At 43.0% G+C, this 17581-nt stretch overlaps 1 protein-coding gene across 1 annotated transcript; it reads right to left on the reverse strand.

Annotated features, from left to right (window-relative positions):
• Positions 1–1065: 1065 nt before the first annotated feature.
• On the reverse strand, positions 1066–6856 carry SNRPB2 (small nuclear ribonucleoprotein polypeptide B2). The gene is made up of 7 exons (XM_026036606.1): positions 6790–6856; positions 6532–6613; positions 5025–5197; positions 4422–4562; positions 3295–3348; positions 1915–2003; positions 1066–1389 (listed from the first exon to the last, which is right to left on the reverse strand). The coding sequence occupies exons 2-7, from the start codon at positions 6593–6595 to the stop codon at positions 1230–1232; spliced, it is 681 nt and encodes a 226-aa protein (XP_025892391.1). The 5' UTR covers positions 6596–6613; positions 6790–6856; the 3' UTR covers positions 1066–1229.
• Between the last annotated feature and the right edge of the window lie 10725 nt (positions 6857–17581).

Raw genomic sequence — 17581 nt, forward strand, 5'->3', positions numbered from 1 at the left:
GTTTTTAATGAAGGAAACCTTGCTAACTGTATTCCCTTGCTGCTTTATCTGAATGGGGAGCTAGAAGCCTCACAGCGCAGAGCCTTCCAATTGAGGAACATGTCCCCTCTTCCCACCCATGGCTCTCAAGGGCCCCCTACAGTGATCCAAGGCAGCACCAGGCAACCCCCCCACTACGGATCACAGCCCCCCACCACCACCAAACAAACCCCAACCTTTTAAATCTTCCAAAATTTGAACCAAAGACTTGAGCATTATCCACGGCCATTGACTGATTTCTATGAGTGATTTCATTGAGTGATTTCCACAAGCAGTGAGCATTGAGTGATTTCTACACCCCAATACCCAGGAGTTACAACCTTGGATACTACTAATATCTGATCACTGCTTAATGTATTTCTGGTCATGTAAGTTCTATAAAGGGTATTTAACACAATGCAAATGTGAAAAAAGATACACAGAAGCACTGATGTGGGCTTTGGGAAGTCTGTCTGGGCACAAACCAAYAGGTTCACGTGCAGTGTCTTGTTAGAGGGCCAGAAAACTCTTCCTAAACCATTTATTAAGAGTTAACTGGCAGTAACAGATTCAAGAGGAACGACKGTGTTTGTCTGCTGTGCACCTACTTCTCCTGCCTGTCATGCCTGTAAAGACAAAGGAAAGAGCTGAACAATAATGCTGTTTAGTTCTCCACAAATCTCTACCCRTTCCCTGAGGGGCTGGGGCTAGTTAATCATTACCTATTTATTTTCAAAAATGTCTCACTGAAAAATAAGCTGCTCCCTTGATAATGAGACTGACAATTAAGTCCCAGGGTTCTATTTAATCTGAATGTGCTAAGATTCAACATTCTAAAAAGAAAAGTTCTTTTTTCCAGCACTCTCTTCCAAAAATGAAGTCACTTTAAAAGCAGTTAGATCAATATAATGAATAAGCCCCAGGAGCCTTACAGACCATCATAAGACAGAATAATGGTCAGATAATAAGACAGAAAAAAGAAAGGCATAGCTTGCAGTTTTCAAGATAAATTTATTTTACAAAAATCTGTATCTGAACGCAAAAATTTACCATCTCCTAGATCCATGGAAATCCTACAACTGTCCTGACAGCTGCTGTAATTTTACACAACAGTCTTGTCTCTTCTGCTGAGAGCAGCAGACATTTTAGCTGATCAGAAGCAGTCTCAGGTTGAACAGCCATCCACACAAGTTCCTTAGAAGAATGTCCAACTATTTCTTAGCATAAGTGATTTTCATGGCATGAGATGGAGTAATCTTGAATCCTTGTAGAGCATCTCGAGCAGCTCCTGCCTGTGCCTCGTTCTCAAACTCCACAAATGCAATGTCATGACGTCCAGGCACTAAACGTACTTCCTTGAAACCAGGAAACCTTTAAAAAAACGTTGAAGGAATCAGACAACATTCCCTGGTTCAACAATACATCTCCCTCCTGTTCATGAGCATCTGCTAGTATCATAGCTACCACTAAAGAATGATCTAAAGGTGTTTTAAACATCTAATCTTTGGAACTATTCCTCAATTAAGTGGCAGTAATTTTATCAGTCTTGTACATTTATGGAAGCAAGTAAAGCTAGTTTTAAAACTGCTTACCATAAAATCTGTAAAATTAGAGTCACCAGCTTAAATCTGTCCCAGTTTGTTAGTGGGTAACTATGCAGTCAAAATCAGCTATGAAAAAATCTGATTTGCTTTCTGCACCAAGAAGTCACCAGAACGGAACCTGCTAGTCTTGACAGCAAGACAAAGAACTGGGTATTTTTAGTAGAAACTGTTATCCCTAAAAATCAAGTAGTCAGCTGAGGGATGCATAAAAAAACRCTGAGGAACTATAAAAAAATAAAAGCATATACATAACAAGCATTCAAAGGCAAAGTCCTTTTCATCCAAAACTTACTGATTGAATAACATGGAGAGCATCATCTCGTTTGTTTCCTCAGGCAAGTTATTAAGGAAAAGGATATAGTTTGGTGGGTTATCAGGCACCTGCCAAAACAAAAGAACAAAGCTCAGAAGATTATGCACAGCTACGTGTTCCTCTCCGTCTATCTGCAATATCAGTTGTACTAAAATTCACTTCTCCTTAGCTTTTCTCATCATGCTGCCCGCTGAACGTCACTGTATCTTGTGTAATCCGCAGACTAGCTCCCTGGCCCTGGTCCATGTTAATTTGGGGGAAATCTCTGTTTCCCCACTACATATGATAATACATTGTCTCAAGTTCTTATTAACAAATTGGCAGCTCAGCACTGAGGACTCCCCTGCTCTGGTGACTGCAGCACCGGGGTGGCAGCAGGTGGCCAAACACTGGCCCTACAGCCACTGCAGGGTACACTGGCTGCCCAGTATGGGGCAACCTATAATGAACCTACGGGAGACAAGCAGCCTCCCACAAGGGCATTTGGAGGCCAAAATAAGTATCTTATTCATCTACAGTGGTACTGAAATTGCCCACTTTGGGGTGACTGAAACCCCCATCATAAACTTTATTACCCTGATCTATTCATGTCTCCTGAGACTGGCATACACAGCCTGTGYTGTTTTACATCTGATACTCCACAGAAAATATACATGGGGAACAAGACTTTTTCCTRTGGTGTAGATACCCAGCTCTCAGTCTCAAGGATTAAGAAATGCAGGGCGAAGACTTTCTTATACAGTATCTGCCTGCCTACAAATTCTGACTCTTTAGGAGCTCTGGTTTTAACACACACTGAATGTTCAGAAAGTCTCCGAGTAGCCAAGAATGGAGCACAGCAAGTTGTGGTTACATCTCCACTCAGTCTCTTTTAGAACATAAGACGTGTGAGGAAGAAATTAAAAAGCAGAATTCCCATAAAGAAGCAAACAGTTCACCTCCAGAAGCTACTGGAGCTGTAAGCACAGCTGCTCCAGTACCATTATTCTTAATTGTATTTGTTAGAAGCACAAGAAGGAAAGGATGTTAGGTGAATTTTACTAAAGATGAAGAGGTTTAAAAATCCTTCAACTGATACGAAGTACAGACCAAATTTAAGAATCAAACAGAATTTGCTGATAGTGCAGTGTTCTGTGTAACACCRAAAAAGTGCATTATTTTCACTTCATGCCAGATACAGTAAAGACAGTTTTTTCCCCCCTCCTCCCTTTATTGTGCTTTAYCTGCTAGACAAAGACTTCATGACAAAAAAAGTAAAATATATCCTCAAGATTCCATCACAATTCCACATATAATGAAGTTATTCGTATAGAAGAATTTTAAACATCAGTGCTTTTGGTTACAAAGAAAAAGCATTACCTGTGGATTCTGCAAGGAAGTTCCCGGGGCATTGGCTGAATTCTGTGTTGTCCCCTGGTAAACAAGTATAGGACAGTTTTACAAAGGTGTTCAGTCAGTCAGGAAGACAGAAACCCACATCAGCAAGAGTTTGTACAACTCAAGAAGCAGATGGGAAGTTTCAGCTGTGGCCTGGGAAACACTTGTGGTTTATGAAATACCTTCTCTGRAGAAACAAAACTGTGGATACTGCTGAACTTCAAAGCCCGACAATGAACAAAAAATACAAAAGTCCAACCCAAAACAAGAAAAACCCCTGCCAGCACCAGTATCTGATTTGACTAATAGCCAAGTCAGCTAAGGGAGCAAATCACTGTTTCTCACAGTATGAATTTGGGTAAAACAGGTGGGAAAGCAGCAGCTTTTAGAATCATCTAGATGGGACACATCTTCCRAGAGAAAAAGGTGTTTCCGCTGAGGACTGTAGCTCAACGGGAATAACTAAAGCTCCTGTCATTATAACTGTTGGCAATTACTTGTTTCCTGACAGATTTATACACCAATTAACTGTGAGTAAATTGTGAGAAAGCAGAAKACTGTGCCTAAAATAGTGCAGCTCTCCCTGAAATTAAGTCTTTGTAGAAAGAATAGTTACATAACTGAATAAGSAAGTGCCCCTGCCTTAGTATTTTCTACTATATTTTAGCATATAAGTTTATAGACTTTGTTAGTTTGAGTCAGGCCAATCCTTAATGAAAATAGATTTTCAGCCAACTCCTTTTCACATAACTAAATGGACTGGCTTGTTTTTATTTACCCTTCCACAGTGCTTATCTATCAAACAAGGCATTAGCATAATGAGGTGGCTTGAGTATTTTAAGCTGACAGTGAAGATAGCAACTTTTGCAAACTCCATGAAAAAGCTTACATTCTACTTCACTTTATCATATATTGACCTGTCTTCATTTTCATCCAATTAGAGCACAAAAAGGTTAACAAGGAATATGTGATCACCTCCTTTCCTTCAATTTCTAATAAGTGCTCAAAATGACTAGTTTCCAAAAGATCAAAATTAAGAAACTGAGAAATATTAAAAGATGACATTTAGTAAAAAACAAAAGAAAAACAAAAATCCAGAAGCTCCTTACCAGGAGAATCTTTTTATTTGCTGCATTTGCTGCCTGCTCCAATGTTTTKGCCTTCTTCTTCTCTTTCCTTTTTTCCTTATCAGCAAATGTCCCACGCATTTTGGAGATGATGTCGGAGTCCGTTTTTGCATATTGAATGCGCTTTTTAAAAAGAAACAAAAAAGTACATTTTATAATTCATTATACCGATTCACTATACTACACTTTGCATCAACTTCAGTAATTGTGTTCTACTGTACCTTATCTCCTCTGGGAGTTTCTTATATTAAGGAAACTATTCGGAACTGCAGATACACTTCAAGGAGCCTCATAAAAAAAAGCCTTGGACTTTAATTGTTTTACTTCACACTGAAATCTGAACTCATTACAATGAGTCAACAGCATCTTTTACATATGCCTGTCAAGACACCAGATGCAAAAAAAAGCAAAAAGCAAGAGCTTAAACTCCAGGCCCCAAATGTAAAGGCTTAACCACTCCTATGGCTGTTAAGGTTCTGCAGTGATTTCTCAGATCATTACAAAAACATGAAGTATTGATGTGAATTCCAAGGTCCAAAACCGTGTCCTGCCTCATGGCCCCTACACACACACACACACACTTACCATGGGTTTCCCATAAAATGGAAAGCCCTGTAATTGCCTCAGGGCATTAGTGGATGATCCGAGTTCTTTGAAGATGACAAATGCCTGTCCTCTCATCTTCATAGTCTTTAGAGCCACAATGTCCACRACATGACCGAACTGGGAGAATAATGCGTACAGGGACCTTTTCAGTTCTGTTGAGGAAAAAAGAAAATATATGGGGGGGGGGGAAGATATGGGGAAAAAAGAAAAATACCACACAGCTTATATGCAAAATTCTGCTTCTATAAAGTTTCTTGTCACCTACAGATAGCACTTTTTGCTAGTTTTATCTCAAGAGCAAATATGCTACATAAGTTTGATCAAAGTTGCAAAGTTGTGGCATGAGCTCATTTATTTGCCTTTTTTCCCTCCTAATGTAAAACCAGGCATTAAATCCTAACATATAAGTTTTTACTCTGTGAAAAAGTGGTCCATCCATCCATTTTACCGTTTTAAGGGAATATAAATTATGCAAGGATTAACGTATGCAGACATACATACACATTGCAGTATTCTGCATTCTAGCCAAAAATTGACCAGAATATCAGTGTTGTAACACATGGCATAAAAATCAAGGAGGAAATCAAGGAAATTAAGTAAAATACAGACTGCAAGTCAGTAAATAATCAAAATGAATTTAAGGCAAAGTAAAGTTAGAAATTTTGTTTAAATTGAGTTTGAGTTCAATTTGAGGCTTATGTGAAATAGTTTTTTCCTACTACAGATTGGAATATGTTCTCACATGACCACACTACCCTTACAGTTGCTAGAGATCTGTTTTCACAGTTTTAAAATCATTAAACTCCACAACAATCATTCAAGCATGCAGCATGTAATGATTCACTTACAAATAAACAAATCAAAACAAATACCCCTTTCAGTGCTATTTTCATGCCATTAAAATGAGAAGGAATAACAGATATAACACACACGAACGTGCCTGTTGCAGACACCTAATATTCTGGTGGACTCTTCCTGTGTTTACACAGACTGAAAGAAAAAGAAGCCTCATCTGTGAGACCAGCAGCACAACTACAGCGCACAAGTAATCACAGAATCACAGAATCCTTAAGGATGGAAGGGACCTCCAGAAGTCACCTAGTCCAGCCCCCCTGCTSATGCAGGGTCACCCAGAGCACGGGGCACAGGCTGCATCCAGGTGGGTTTGGAAGATCTCCAGAGAAGGAGACTCCACAGCCTCCCTGGGCAGCCTGTGCCAGGGCTCTGGCACCCTCACTCTTAAAACATTTTTCCTCAAGTTCCTGTGGAACTTTTGGTGCCTCAGCTTGTGGTCATCTCCTCTAGTCCTATCCCTGCCCACCACTGAAAAGAGGCCGCCCCCCTCCTCCTCACTGCCTCCCTTGAGGTATCTATAGACACTGATCAGGTCCCCCCTCAGCCTCCTCTTCTCCAGGCTGAACAGCCCCAGCTCCCTCAGCCTTTCCTTCCTCAGCCTCCTAAGGAAGTTCTCTTAAAAAATAAATACCTTCTTTTTTAATCTTGTCGTTTATGTTGTTGATGTAGATCGTGTGGTTCGGCCTGATGTCCATCGTGGCCTAGGCGCCGGCCTAGGAGCAGAGCACACGTTACCCTGGGCACGCGCGAGGAAGGAGGCGCCGCCAGCCCAGGGGCACCCCGAAACCCTCCAGCGGGGAGCGGCGAGGAGGCCTCCCGCTCCCCCAGGACAGGGATAGGGATTGGGATTGGGACCGGGATCGGGAGCGAAGCGGCCACCCGCGCTCACCTCGTCACGCCGAGATGGAGACCGGGCCGCGCCGCAGCCTCCCGCGCAGCGCAGACGATCCCGGCGCGATCGATGGGCCGAGCGCCGACGCATCGATGGCGCGTGCGCACTGTCGGGCGCGGCCGTTGGGGCGGCCCCTCGAGCTGAAGGGGCGGTTGAGGCGCAGGCGCTCCCGCCGCCCCGCGACTGCGGGGGCACCGGCGCCCTGTGTGAAAAACAGAACAAAACAGAACAAAACAAAGCAAAATAAAACAAAACCAAGCACCTTTCTGCCATCAGGGAGTCCAACTGAGAAAGGATTTCTTTTGTCCCTCAGATCAGAGCTGCRCCTGGACAGCGGCCCTTTCCATCATACTCCAACACGAGCCTGTCAGCAGCGACAAATCTCATCATGGGGCTCCCCGGTGAGGGGATGGCCTGCAGCTAGTGCAGGAGAGAAACACTCTCCATCCCTGCAAAGTGAATGGGGGAGAGTAAGGACTGCAGCTTGAGTGATTCCCAGAGGAGAAAATACGGGATTATTTATTTATTTGTTTATTTATTTATTTATTTACTTTCTTTCCATGCCTGTCTGGTTCCTGGAACACATCTATCCTTGTTGCCGTGCTGTTTTTGCAAAGGCAGTACGGTAAAAGGGAAAAATGCACCATSAAACAGCCAGACAAATAAATATAAAATATCTGTGGTATAAATATCAAAGATTAGCAAACTGCATGGGAACCATTTGTTCTGTGGCTATTTCCACCTCCACAGTAGAGATAATAAGGAATTTATGCACAGTGCAATTATTTTTTACATATCATTTAGCAACTATTAAACAAAAGCATTATTGCCAGATTTCCAACCACTTATAGTAGAAATTGCTATAAAAGTCCTCACATATTTTTTTCTACTGAGCTGATTACATTATTAGTTTAGGACTCCATAAATTCCTCTGAAAATCCTCACTCACTGCTGTTTCTACATGTCTTCATCATGACCRAGCAATTTAAACCTTGCATGAAAATAAACCAGACTCTGTATCCAAGCCACAAATAACCTCAATGTAATATTTTATATACCTCAGATGGAGAATGGATAACGTTTTATAGATTTCTTTCCTACCTGCTTCTCACATTTGGGGATGTAGGATAGAAACACAACCCCCTGAAAGTCTGGAACCGATTCCCGTACTGCAAGTGAAGGGCAAGGCAGACTGCAAGTCAGCAAAGTACCCTCAGCCCCGGCCTGCTTAAATGGTTTAGTGATGTATTTCGTTATTTTTTTGCCCAATTTTTAGCTCTGRAGCATTTAGGTAGAGTAACAAGCAAAGTTAACGTTGATTTTTCCTCTTGTTATCAATTGACACAAGATGCAGCAGTTCTTGGAGAATGAAGAGAAGCAGTAATTTGAAAATGCCTGCGGATAAATATTCATCAACTAGCATTTGTTTTTAGCTTGGAGATTGAAAAGACAATATATCCAAGCCTTTCATTTCTTGAAGATCCTTTCAAAATCCCTGCACTAACAGTAGCTCAGGATAAATAAACAGAGCAGAGATTCTGAGGTTGCAGCCTTCGGATTTTTGGAATAATTTTGCAGGCAGAATGCCTGTATTTCTATGAATGAATGATCATTCAGCCTTTTTCAGAAGTGATTTGATGTTTTGAAGGATTAACCTGGTTGCATGTCAAAAAGAAGCTCTTGGAGAAAAACAGTCCTAAAGGTCGTTCTTGTTTGAGCTGCAAGTTATACGTTTGGACAGGTCCACAGTGAATCTTTTCCCTTTACAGTGAAACAAGAATATTAGACAGGAATATTAGTCCATTCAGTTATTTATGATAATTTCAAGCAATTTCAAGCAAGTTTAAGAGTTGGGTTTTTTTCTTTGTTTATTGTCCTAAAATTTAGTTTTTAAAATGATACTTAAACTTGAAATCCAAACCATTTGAACACTGCTTTTTGATAAGGCTGCTTTTGTGCTGCTCTGTGTGATCAGTGATGTAGTCCATTGAGCTCATACATAAGTGACGAAGTTTGAAACCACTTCGTTGTCATTGAATCAGCTAAAGCAAACTGAATTATCTGCAAGCAAAAAAAAAAAAAAACCCTGATTTTTAAAATAAAGCCTGTATAATTCCTCTGAAGAGCTTAAACAAAGCCAAAAAAACAAACAAACAAACAAACAAACAAACAAAAAACCTAGTTCAATCTGATGCACAAAGGAGGAATTCATGGCATCCAGAAATTCTCACACTTGCTCAGGGTTACTTTAAGCACTGTTGATTTATTATTCCAGAATTTGAATGAAAATAAAGCAGAAATGCTGCATCTTTCATGCTGCACAGGCAGCATTTCACAACCTGTTCATTGGGCGGGGTATTTCTTCTTCAGGTGCAGTCTTTTTCTGCCTCAAGATTTGTTTTGCTTCCTTTTTTCTGTATCCCAAACCAGAAAGTTTCGGTGCTTATATGTTCACCAGAACAGTCACTTATTTAAAAATCCTTGAAAGCTCAAAGCATTGTAAAAAAAATAAATAAATAAATAAAGCAAGAATCTTAGCAAGAAGACTGCCTGTAGCAACTTCATAAGCAATSCCAGTGCCTCAATGCTGTAAATGTGCTCCCGACTCCAGCAGGGAGCTTCCCTGAGAGGGTGCCAGGCTGTGCTGGAGAATGGAGAGGAGAGAGGACCCGGCTCTGCAGCACAGCCCCTGCCCGGCCTCCTGCCCCCTTCCTGCCTTTTGCTCAGGGATAAGGAAACCCGGCATTTCGTTTTTATTGCTGCTGTTATGAAAACGGTAATAAAAGTCAGGTCTGTTTATTAAATAAATAAATAACGTAAAACTTCCTTTCTCTAAATTAAATGAAATTCTCCCAGCTGAAACAGCACAGCAACCAAAAGCTGTGTTTGGAGAAAATTGCACTCCTGCTTTGCTAGCAACATCAACCCTTTCACCTATGATAATTTTTACAGTTGTTTTCTTGTTGTGTTAAGGCTCTGGGATTATTAAAGTTACTCTGCTTTAACAGCATAGAAATATTTTCGTTTGACTTGGGTGGGGAAGGGAGGAAAATCACATGCTGAAAAGAAGCATACATGTGAATTCTTTGAGGTGATGCAGGTGAGTCTGTCTTCAGTAGTTTGGTTCCACCCTTGATTGCTCTGGATATATAACAGGATAATACAACACCATGCTAAATATTGGGAAATGGAGAAGGACAGTGAATGAAGCAACTGACAGGCGATACAGAAATTCCCTAGCAAGCAAAGGGTGTGTGTCAGTGGTGTCGTAAGCACTTGCATTTTCTGTACTTTGAAGTCAACATATATGAAAGTTGACCTGCTGGAGGGCAGCTCCACGGACCTAGGAGTCCTGGTTGACACCAAGTTAACGATGAGTCAGCAGTGTGCCCTCGTGGCCAAGAAGGCCAATGGGATCCTGGCTGCATCAGGAGGATGTTGCCAGCAGGTCAAGGGAGGGGATCCTGCCCCTCTGCTCAGCTCCGGTGAGGCCGCACCTGGAGTGTTGGGGGCAGTTCTGGGCTCCCCAGGACAAGAGGGACATGGAGCTCCWAGAGAGGGTCCAGCGGAGGGCAGCACAGATGATTAAGGGACTGGAACATTTCTTGTATGAGAAGAGACTGAGTGAGTTGGGCCTGTTTAGCCTGGAGAAGAGAAGGCTGAGAGGGGATCTGATTAACATGTATAAGTTCATGAAGGGGGAATGTAGGGGGGAAGGGGCCAAGCTCTTCTCCGTGGTGGCAAGTGACAGGACAAGGGGTGTAAGTTGCAACACAGGCAATTCCATCTCCATGTGAGGAAGAACTTCTTTCCTGTGAGGGTGACAGAGCCCTGGAACAGGCTGCCCAGGGAGGTTGTGGAGTCTCCTTCTCTGGAGATCTCCAAACCCGCCTGGATGCCGCCCTGTGCCCCATGCTCTGGGTGTCCCTGCTGGAGCAGGGGGTTGGACTGGATGATCTCTAGAGGTCCCTTCCAACCTCAACCACTCTGTGATTCTGTAAAACCTCACATTTAAAACAAAAATGATCCCTCAAAAGGTGAGCAACTTAATGATACATGTTCAACTGGAAGGTGTGAAAGAGAAGCTATTGTGTCCTGTAAATCTGTGGTTGCTGAGTAGTTAGACTGACCACAATCCACTGGTGTAAATTGCCAGAAGCAGCTGAAGAGGCAGCAGGGATTTACAGACTGTTGCTCAAAGGCTGTTACTTGCTGTCAGAAAAGTAACAAAGAAAGTGAATGGAGAGCGCGGTGGCAAAAGAAATCCAGTATTGACAAGTGCATGGCAAGTCTTCGAAAAAAATCATTTCAACCACTACATTGACTGTGACCACGTGGGCAGAAGACCCCTTTGGAGGCCAATAAAACATCTGGCAACAGTGAAGAAGGCAAACAAAAGCTGACAAATGTACCACAAGGGGGTTTATTTAATAAGACTGTTACATAATTACTAAAAAATTCTTGGATGCGTTCGTGATTGATTAAAAAACCACACACAGAGTCCTCTGCTGTCTATTATTGACAGTTTGTRCTTATTCTTTTTCATACAAACACAGTATCTGATAGACCTTTCATGTAAACTATAAGTCAGTCAAGGGACCCTCACCAACCATCAGAAGCAATTACTTATTAATATTGTTTCAGAGTGAAAAGATTCTGCCGTGCTGAGTGTTATTGCTGATCTCTTGGTTAAATCACATTTTCCTCTCCCCATGTCTACAGAAAGACAGCGCAACGYGACGCTTCTTTTGACACACGCCTAGTTTATGACAACAGAAAGCAGACAGTTGCATTGTTTTTTTTTTTAAAAAAAACTAATTACAGTGATTAAATGAACCAGAATTAAATCATAGATATTTGAAATTGTAGTTAATTAATTATATCGAGCATAAGCTACGAAATAAGTACTTTTCATCTTCATGTTTTATCATTCATGCTGAAAATCAATGGAACTCGGATGCAGAATCTCAACGGGGTCCCATAGAGAGCTTGTTCAGCAGCACCCGCTCAAATCTACTAATAAATGACTGTTTCCTAACGCCACTTGTTTCTTCAGTTTTAGTGTTCAATAGGTGATGGCAATGACCACTGCTGTAGTAGTACCAAAAAAGTCTCAAATAGCATCAGGCCTTCTTGAAGGCAGGAACAAAGAAAAAGAAAGAGAAAGAGAAAGAGAAAGAGAGAAAGAGAAAGAGAAAGAGAAAGAGAAAGAGAAAGAGAAAGAGAAAGAGAAAGAGAAAGAAGAATGCACACCATAAGTAAGGGTCTGTGCTCCAGATAACGGATAAAACCTCAAATGAAATCTTCACCCAATGTCCTCGATGGTCATACTCTTTTTTTTCCCCGGGGGCAGCCTTCTGTTTTACCAGCCTTTTTGTTCTCTCAGATCAATTGCTATCAATTAACAGTTATCTGGGTCTTGTGTCTTTCATGTTGCACCATTAATTACACCTCCTTAGGCAAAAGATCACCAGAATTTGCAAGGATACTGAACACTGCCCTCTGCAAATGTAAGAATTACCTTTTCTGCTATGTTTACTCTTAAAATAATTCCCCGTCATCTCTAGTAGTTCAGGTGTGCTAGGTTTGTTGAACAGGATGAAATGTGGATAGTGATTTTAATTTCATACTGGTGGCTCCAAATTGCTTCTGGGTGCTTGGGATTTCTTTTTATTCTTACTGATTGGTGGCAGAGCCATCTGTCCACATTGAAACTGTGCATTAAGATGAGCAGTACACAGGTTTGATTTATTGTAAATCAAGACTTACCTGGTTAATGATATAAAATTATCTGGTTGACTCACACCCTTTTTTAAATGTGTCTTTTCATTCTGTTCGTCATTTGTCATATTCCCACTGCAGTCGTTTTTCCTGTGTCTCACACCCGGCCATTGAAAACTTCCTCACCCATGTTGATGGGCAGTAGTTTTAGCCGCAACTCTTGCAGCAGATCCTGGGTACATCTTTTCACAGCACAGCAGGGACCTCCGAGCTGCAAAGCCAGGATGAGAAGTGGTTTTGAGCTCTGGGTAATGTATGGAAGAGGAACACAGGGCACGAGAGAGCATGAAGCTYTGCTGGGAGCAACAGACCAAGGACACTAGGAAGAGGCTGAGGGCAGATAGGCTTCACCAGCAAGGACAGAGTCCCCATAGACSTGGACAAGGGGAGCAGATCAGAGAGAGAGTGATCAGGGTTAACAGCCCTCTGCAGTGACCGCCAGACTAACCAGGAAGGAGAAGGCAGATCTGAGGTCAAGCAAAGTGAGGAAGCCCTTAGCAAAGTTTCTCACAGCAGTTGGAACCACGATCACAGCTGCACCTTAGCAGTGCTGGCAGTGCTCAGCCACCAGGCTGGCTTAAGAAGGAAGCTACGGAAATCTGAGAACTTCTTTCTGGGATCTTACTGGAGAGACGTGCCCAGGACCCTGGCACAGACAAGCTGAAGAACTACCGGGAGTGCAGACAGAAGCTTCTTATAGAGACTGATGCTGTGGACGTTACCCTTATTTCTTGAGTCTGAAGCATCTGGAAAACAGGGGCTGATGTCTGCCACAACATGGATAAACCATCACAGACAGATTGATGGGAGTCTCAGCCTGCTTTAAACAGCATCCCTGAGCTGGAAGCCAAAGCAGTGGTGGCATGGGGCTTCCTCATCAGACAGGGAGCCTTAGCAGCTGGTGGCATCACTGTGAAGCCCCTCAGATCACAGAATCACAGAATATTYAAGGTTGGAAGGGACCTCTAGAGATCATCTAGTCCAACCTTCCCGCTCAGATAGGCACACCTAGAGCATGTGGCATAGGGCGGCATCCAGGCAGGTTTTGAAGACCTCCAGAGAAGGAGACTCCACAACCCCCCTGGGCAGCCTGTTCCACTGCTCTGTCACCCTCACAGGAAAGAAGTTCCTCCTCACCTGGAGATGGAACTTCCTGTATTTCAGCTTATGCCCATTTCCCCTTGTCATGTCACTGGCCACCAAGGAGAAGAGCTTGTCCCCTTCTTCCCTGCATTCTCCCTTCCTGAACTTATACATGTTAATCAGATCCCCTCTCAGCCTTCTCTTCTCCAGAGAAAACAGGCCCAGTTCCCTCAGTCTCTCCTCATACAAGAGATGTTCCATTCCCTTAATCATCTTAGTTGCTCTCCGCTGGACCCTCTCAAGAAGCTCCACGTCCCTCTTATACTGGGGAGCCCAGAACTGMACACAGTRCTCCAGGTGCGGCCTCACCAGAGCTGAGTAGAGGGGCAGAATCACCTCCCTTGACCTGCTGGCAACACTCCTCCTGATGCAGGCCAGGATCCCATTGGCCTTCTTGGCCATGAGGGCACTGCTGCTTCATGGTTAACTTGGTGTCAACCAGGACTCCCAGGTCCCTCTCCATGGAGCTGCTTTCTAGCAGGTTGACCCCTAATCTGTACTGATCTGAGGTTATTCCTCCCCAGGTGCAGGAACCTACACTTGTCCTACGCTTGTCCTTATTGAACCTCATGAGGTTCCTCTCTGCCCAACTCACCAACCTGTCCAGATCCCTCTGGATGGCAGCACAGCCCTCCAGCRTGTTGGCTACTCCGCCAAGCTTGGTGCCATCTGCAAATCCCTTCCCTCTCCAAAGGGGAAGGGATTATTGTATGTYCTGGATGGATGGGTATATTGCTGCTTGAAAGAATAAGGGCCTGACAGTCAGAGACAGGTTTGCCCATAAGAAAGTCCTCATTAACAGAGAGTTGGTTGCACCAGCTTCACCCAAAGAGGAGGTTTGCCCAGCTGATGGGGTGCCACAAGTGCATACTGGACCCCACTGATAGGATAAAGTGGGGCCACACGAGGAGCCTATAAAGACGCTCTCCATYTCCAGACCACCTTTCTTAAGCCACCCCAGCCTTGAAATTGCTCCGATTCACAGCAACATCGAGCTATGAAGCCATAAGTTTGTTCCTTGCACGTCTTGCCTTTAATAAATTACTGCAGAYTGGGCAAACAGCATTAGCCAGCTCCTCTAATAAGTTTTGACTGGGCTTGTATTGAAGCTTTGCCTGTTCCCTGTACGGATACTAATAAAGCTCATGAGTTATTTTGATTATCTCATTCCTGCAAATATTTATTGATTTAAGTCATTAAGTTTTCAGTGACAGTAGACATTGGGGATCTGGGGGTAAATCACAGCATCTCTGGTACTTGAGTTGGCTGTAAATTTACCATATTGAGTAAATTCAAGCTGGCTGTAAATTCCCCGAGTGCTCCTAAAGCTTCGCTGGCCGTGGAATAGGCTGCTTGTGCTTTGCCTCCTTGTGGYTGCAGCCAGGCCAGGAGCTGGACAACCTCTCAGCGCCTCTTTCTCATTTAGCCTCAGGGTGGGGTAGCCTCTCCCAGGTGTTCAGCTCCTCGTGTACCATCCCCTAGGAAAAACCTCCATTAAAAATTGGGTAGATGACAAGAGCCATCAAATGCAATTTCTGTCTTCTCTATAGAATTGTATCATGGAGTGGGTTTCTATGTGTTAACTCCCTAAAATGTTCCATTCCTGCTATGATTTACACCATCCTGCATCCTGTGGTGTGGAAATAAATCTCAACTCCAAGAGATGAGATGAGATCTTACCTCTGAATGAATAAATTTCCCACCTCCAAACAGTGAGACGGAAACAGATGCTTGGATATACGAGCGTGTGAATCTGCTGGCTTAAAGTTAAGTACACGTGTGGATTAGGACAGACCTTCCACCACACTTATGGTTACAGAATAAGGGCTATACAACACCCAGCAGTCAACATGCTAAATCGAATATGAATTTCTGGTTTYGATATGAAAGGCAAGGGTTTCAAATACAAGAAGTGATTTTTTTTTCAAGAAAAAGATGACAAAAAAGCATTGTTTAAGAATATTTTTACAAACACTACACAAATTTTCTTCTTCATAAAATAGATAAAACACATGCATATTTTCAAATATTCAAATACTCTTAAGTTTTACCAAATGAGAGGGGGAGCAGGGGGAGGTTTTGTTCTCCTTACCCTGGAGAGTGGATGGCCTGTACTGCAGCCAAATGGATGTATCCRTGGGGAGAGGATGACTGTTGTCGCTGGGCATTTAGGGCTCAGGTCTCTGCATCCGGGYGGATTTCCAGCATTCCAGGTGGCTGCAAAGGTGTCGCTCCTTGGCCCTGGGCTCCAGCAGCACAAAATGACTGCCTGGAGCGCCAAGACGGTGATGGCACCACGGATCCGTTGTCAGAATCCCATGGAAAACGTGACCCTTTGTGGGACACCCGCTTACACCCAAGCAATGTGGCCGTGCTAGCTGTGCTCAGCCCTTGGGGATGTCAGCCAGGGTTGCTGTCACCCTAGGAAATACTGCTTCCCAGCCAGAAAACGTGCCAGGAACCCCTTCCTCGAAGAATCCATCTTAAACTCATTTTAGGCTAACACACTCAGAGCCATATATTACATAAAGAGKCCACTAACCTTATATATCTGCTAAGTGTGATTGAAACACATCACTCACTTGYTCACTACCTGGACACCTCTATCCAAGGAGACAGTCATGAGGGGACAARCTCCCTATGCAGACAGTCAGAGAGCACTGTGAATGATCCAAAAGGTTTCTTTGCCCTATCTTCAAACCAAAGCTGCCAGAAAGATAAGCACAGAAAATTGTTTATTCCAGAGCACGCCTGTGTATTTCTCCAAGCTAAACAAATTTTACCTCAGGGCATTAAAGTATTAACAATATTTGCAGCACCATTACAAACCTGAGTATTGATTCTTTGCTGTTAATGTGTTTTCCTTGGTAATGAGACCATGCAATATTTCTTCATTGTATCCATGTGTTATAAAGCCACCAGCCCTTAACCAGGAGCTGGTCCTTGGGGAAGTGCAGAGAAGTATGATCATGTCTTAAATGAGCACTGCAACTTTAATTAAAGCCTCATTAAGGCCAGGAAAGAAGGGCTGTAAGAACTGGGGGACAAATGAGATACTTGTTTGGCATTGTCGGACTGCAGATACCTGATGTAACCAACATAATAGAAATGATAGAATTCTCTTGGCGTAAAAATACTGGCAGAAATTCTCTGTAACCAAGAAGGGGAAGTAACTGTCTTTTCCTTTCTCTTACCCATATACTTTTAATACTGTCACAAAATCCTAATTCAGAGGGAAAAATATCTAATTCAGGAAAAGTGGTTTGAGTGTTTTTTTTTTCTTTTTTTTTTTTTTAATGAAACCAGGTTTCCTCTAGACTGAAAATGATGCCTGTTGGTGGGCACTGTTTCGGATGACCAGTGCAACTGAAACAGGAAAGTTGCTGGTGCCCAGCCCAGTCCCTGGCCCAGCACAGTGGCAGGAGCAGGACATGCAACCACGTCATGGGTAACCAGCATCATCATGGAAGGGTCCTGCTCCTTTCCGTTCTTCCCATCTTCACTGCAAAGACTTTGACTCAAATCAGAGCCTCCAAAATTGCAGCTAACTGTGGGGAGGAGGGAAAAACGATCATATATTTCAGCTTGAAAACACAAATGTGTATTTGAAAACACTTGGGAGAGCTGCTCTTTTTCCATTTGTTCCCCTTTGCATCCCTTGCCTSCTTGGACTTGGACAAGAGTTTGTTCTCCAAGGGAGCAATCTTCCCTCCGGGTGCATATACCACAGGATAAAATACAAAAACATYTCCATCTAATTTTCTGCCTTTACTTACTTTTGCCTAACTTTAGTTCTAAGAAGGCTCGAGAGTAAGGTAGCTCAAATAGGAGATAACGCAACATCTTAATGACTTGGTTCTTTATC

The sequence above is a fragment of the Nothoprocta perdicaria genome, unplaced genomic scaffold (genome assembly GCF_003342845.1).
Source record: "Nothoprocta perdicaria isolate Ctin4 unplaced genomic scaffold, notPer1 scaffold_181, whole genome shotgun sequence".
In the NCBI taxonomy this organism is placed as follows: Eukaryota; Metazoa; Chordata; class Aves; order Tinamiformes; family Tinamidae; genus Nothoprocta; species Nothoprocta perdicaria.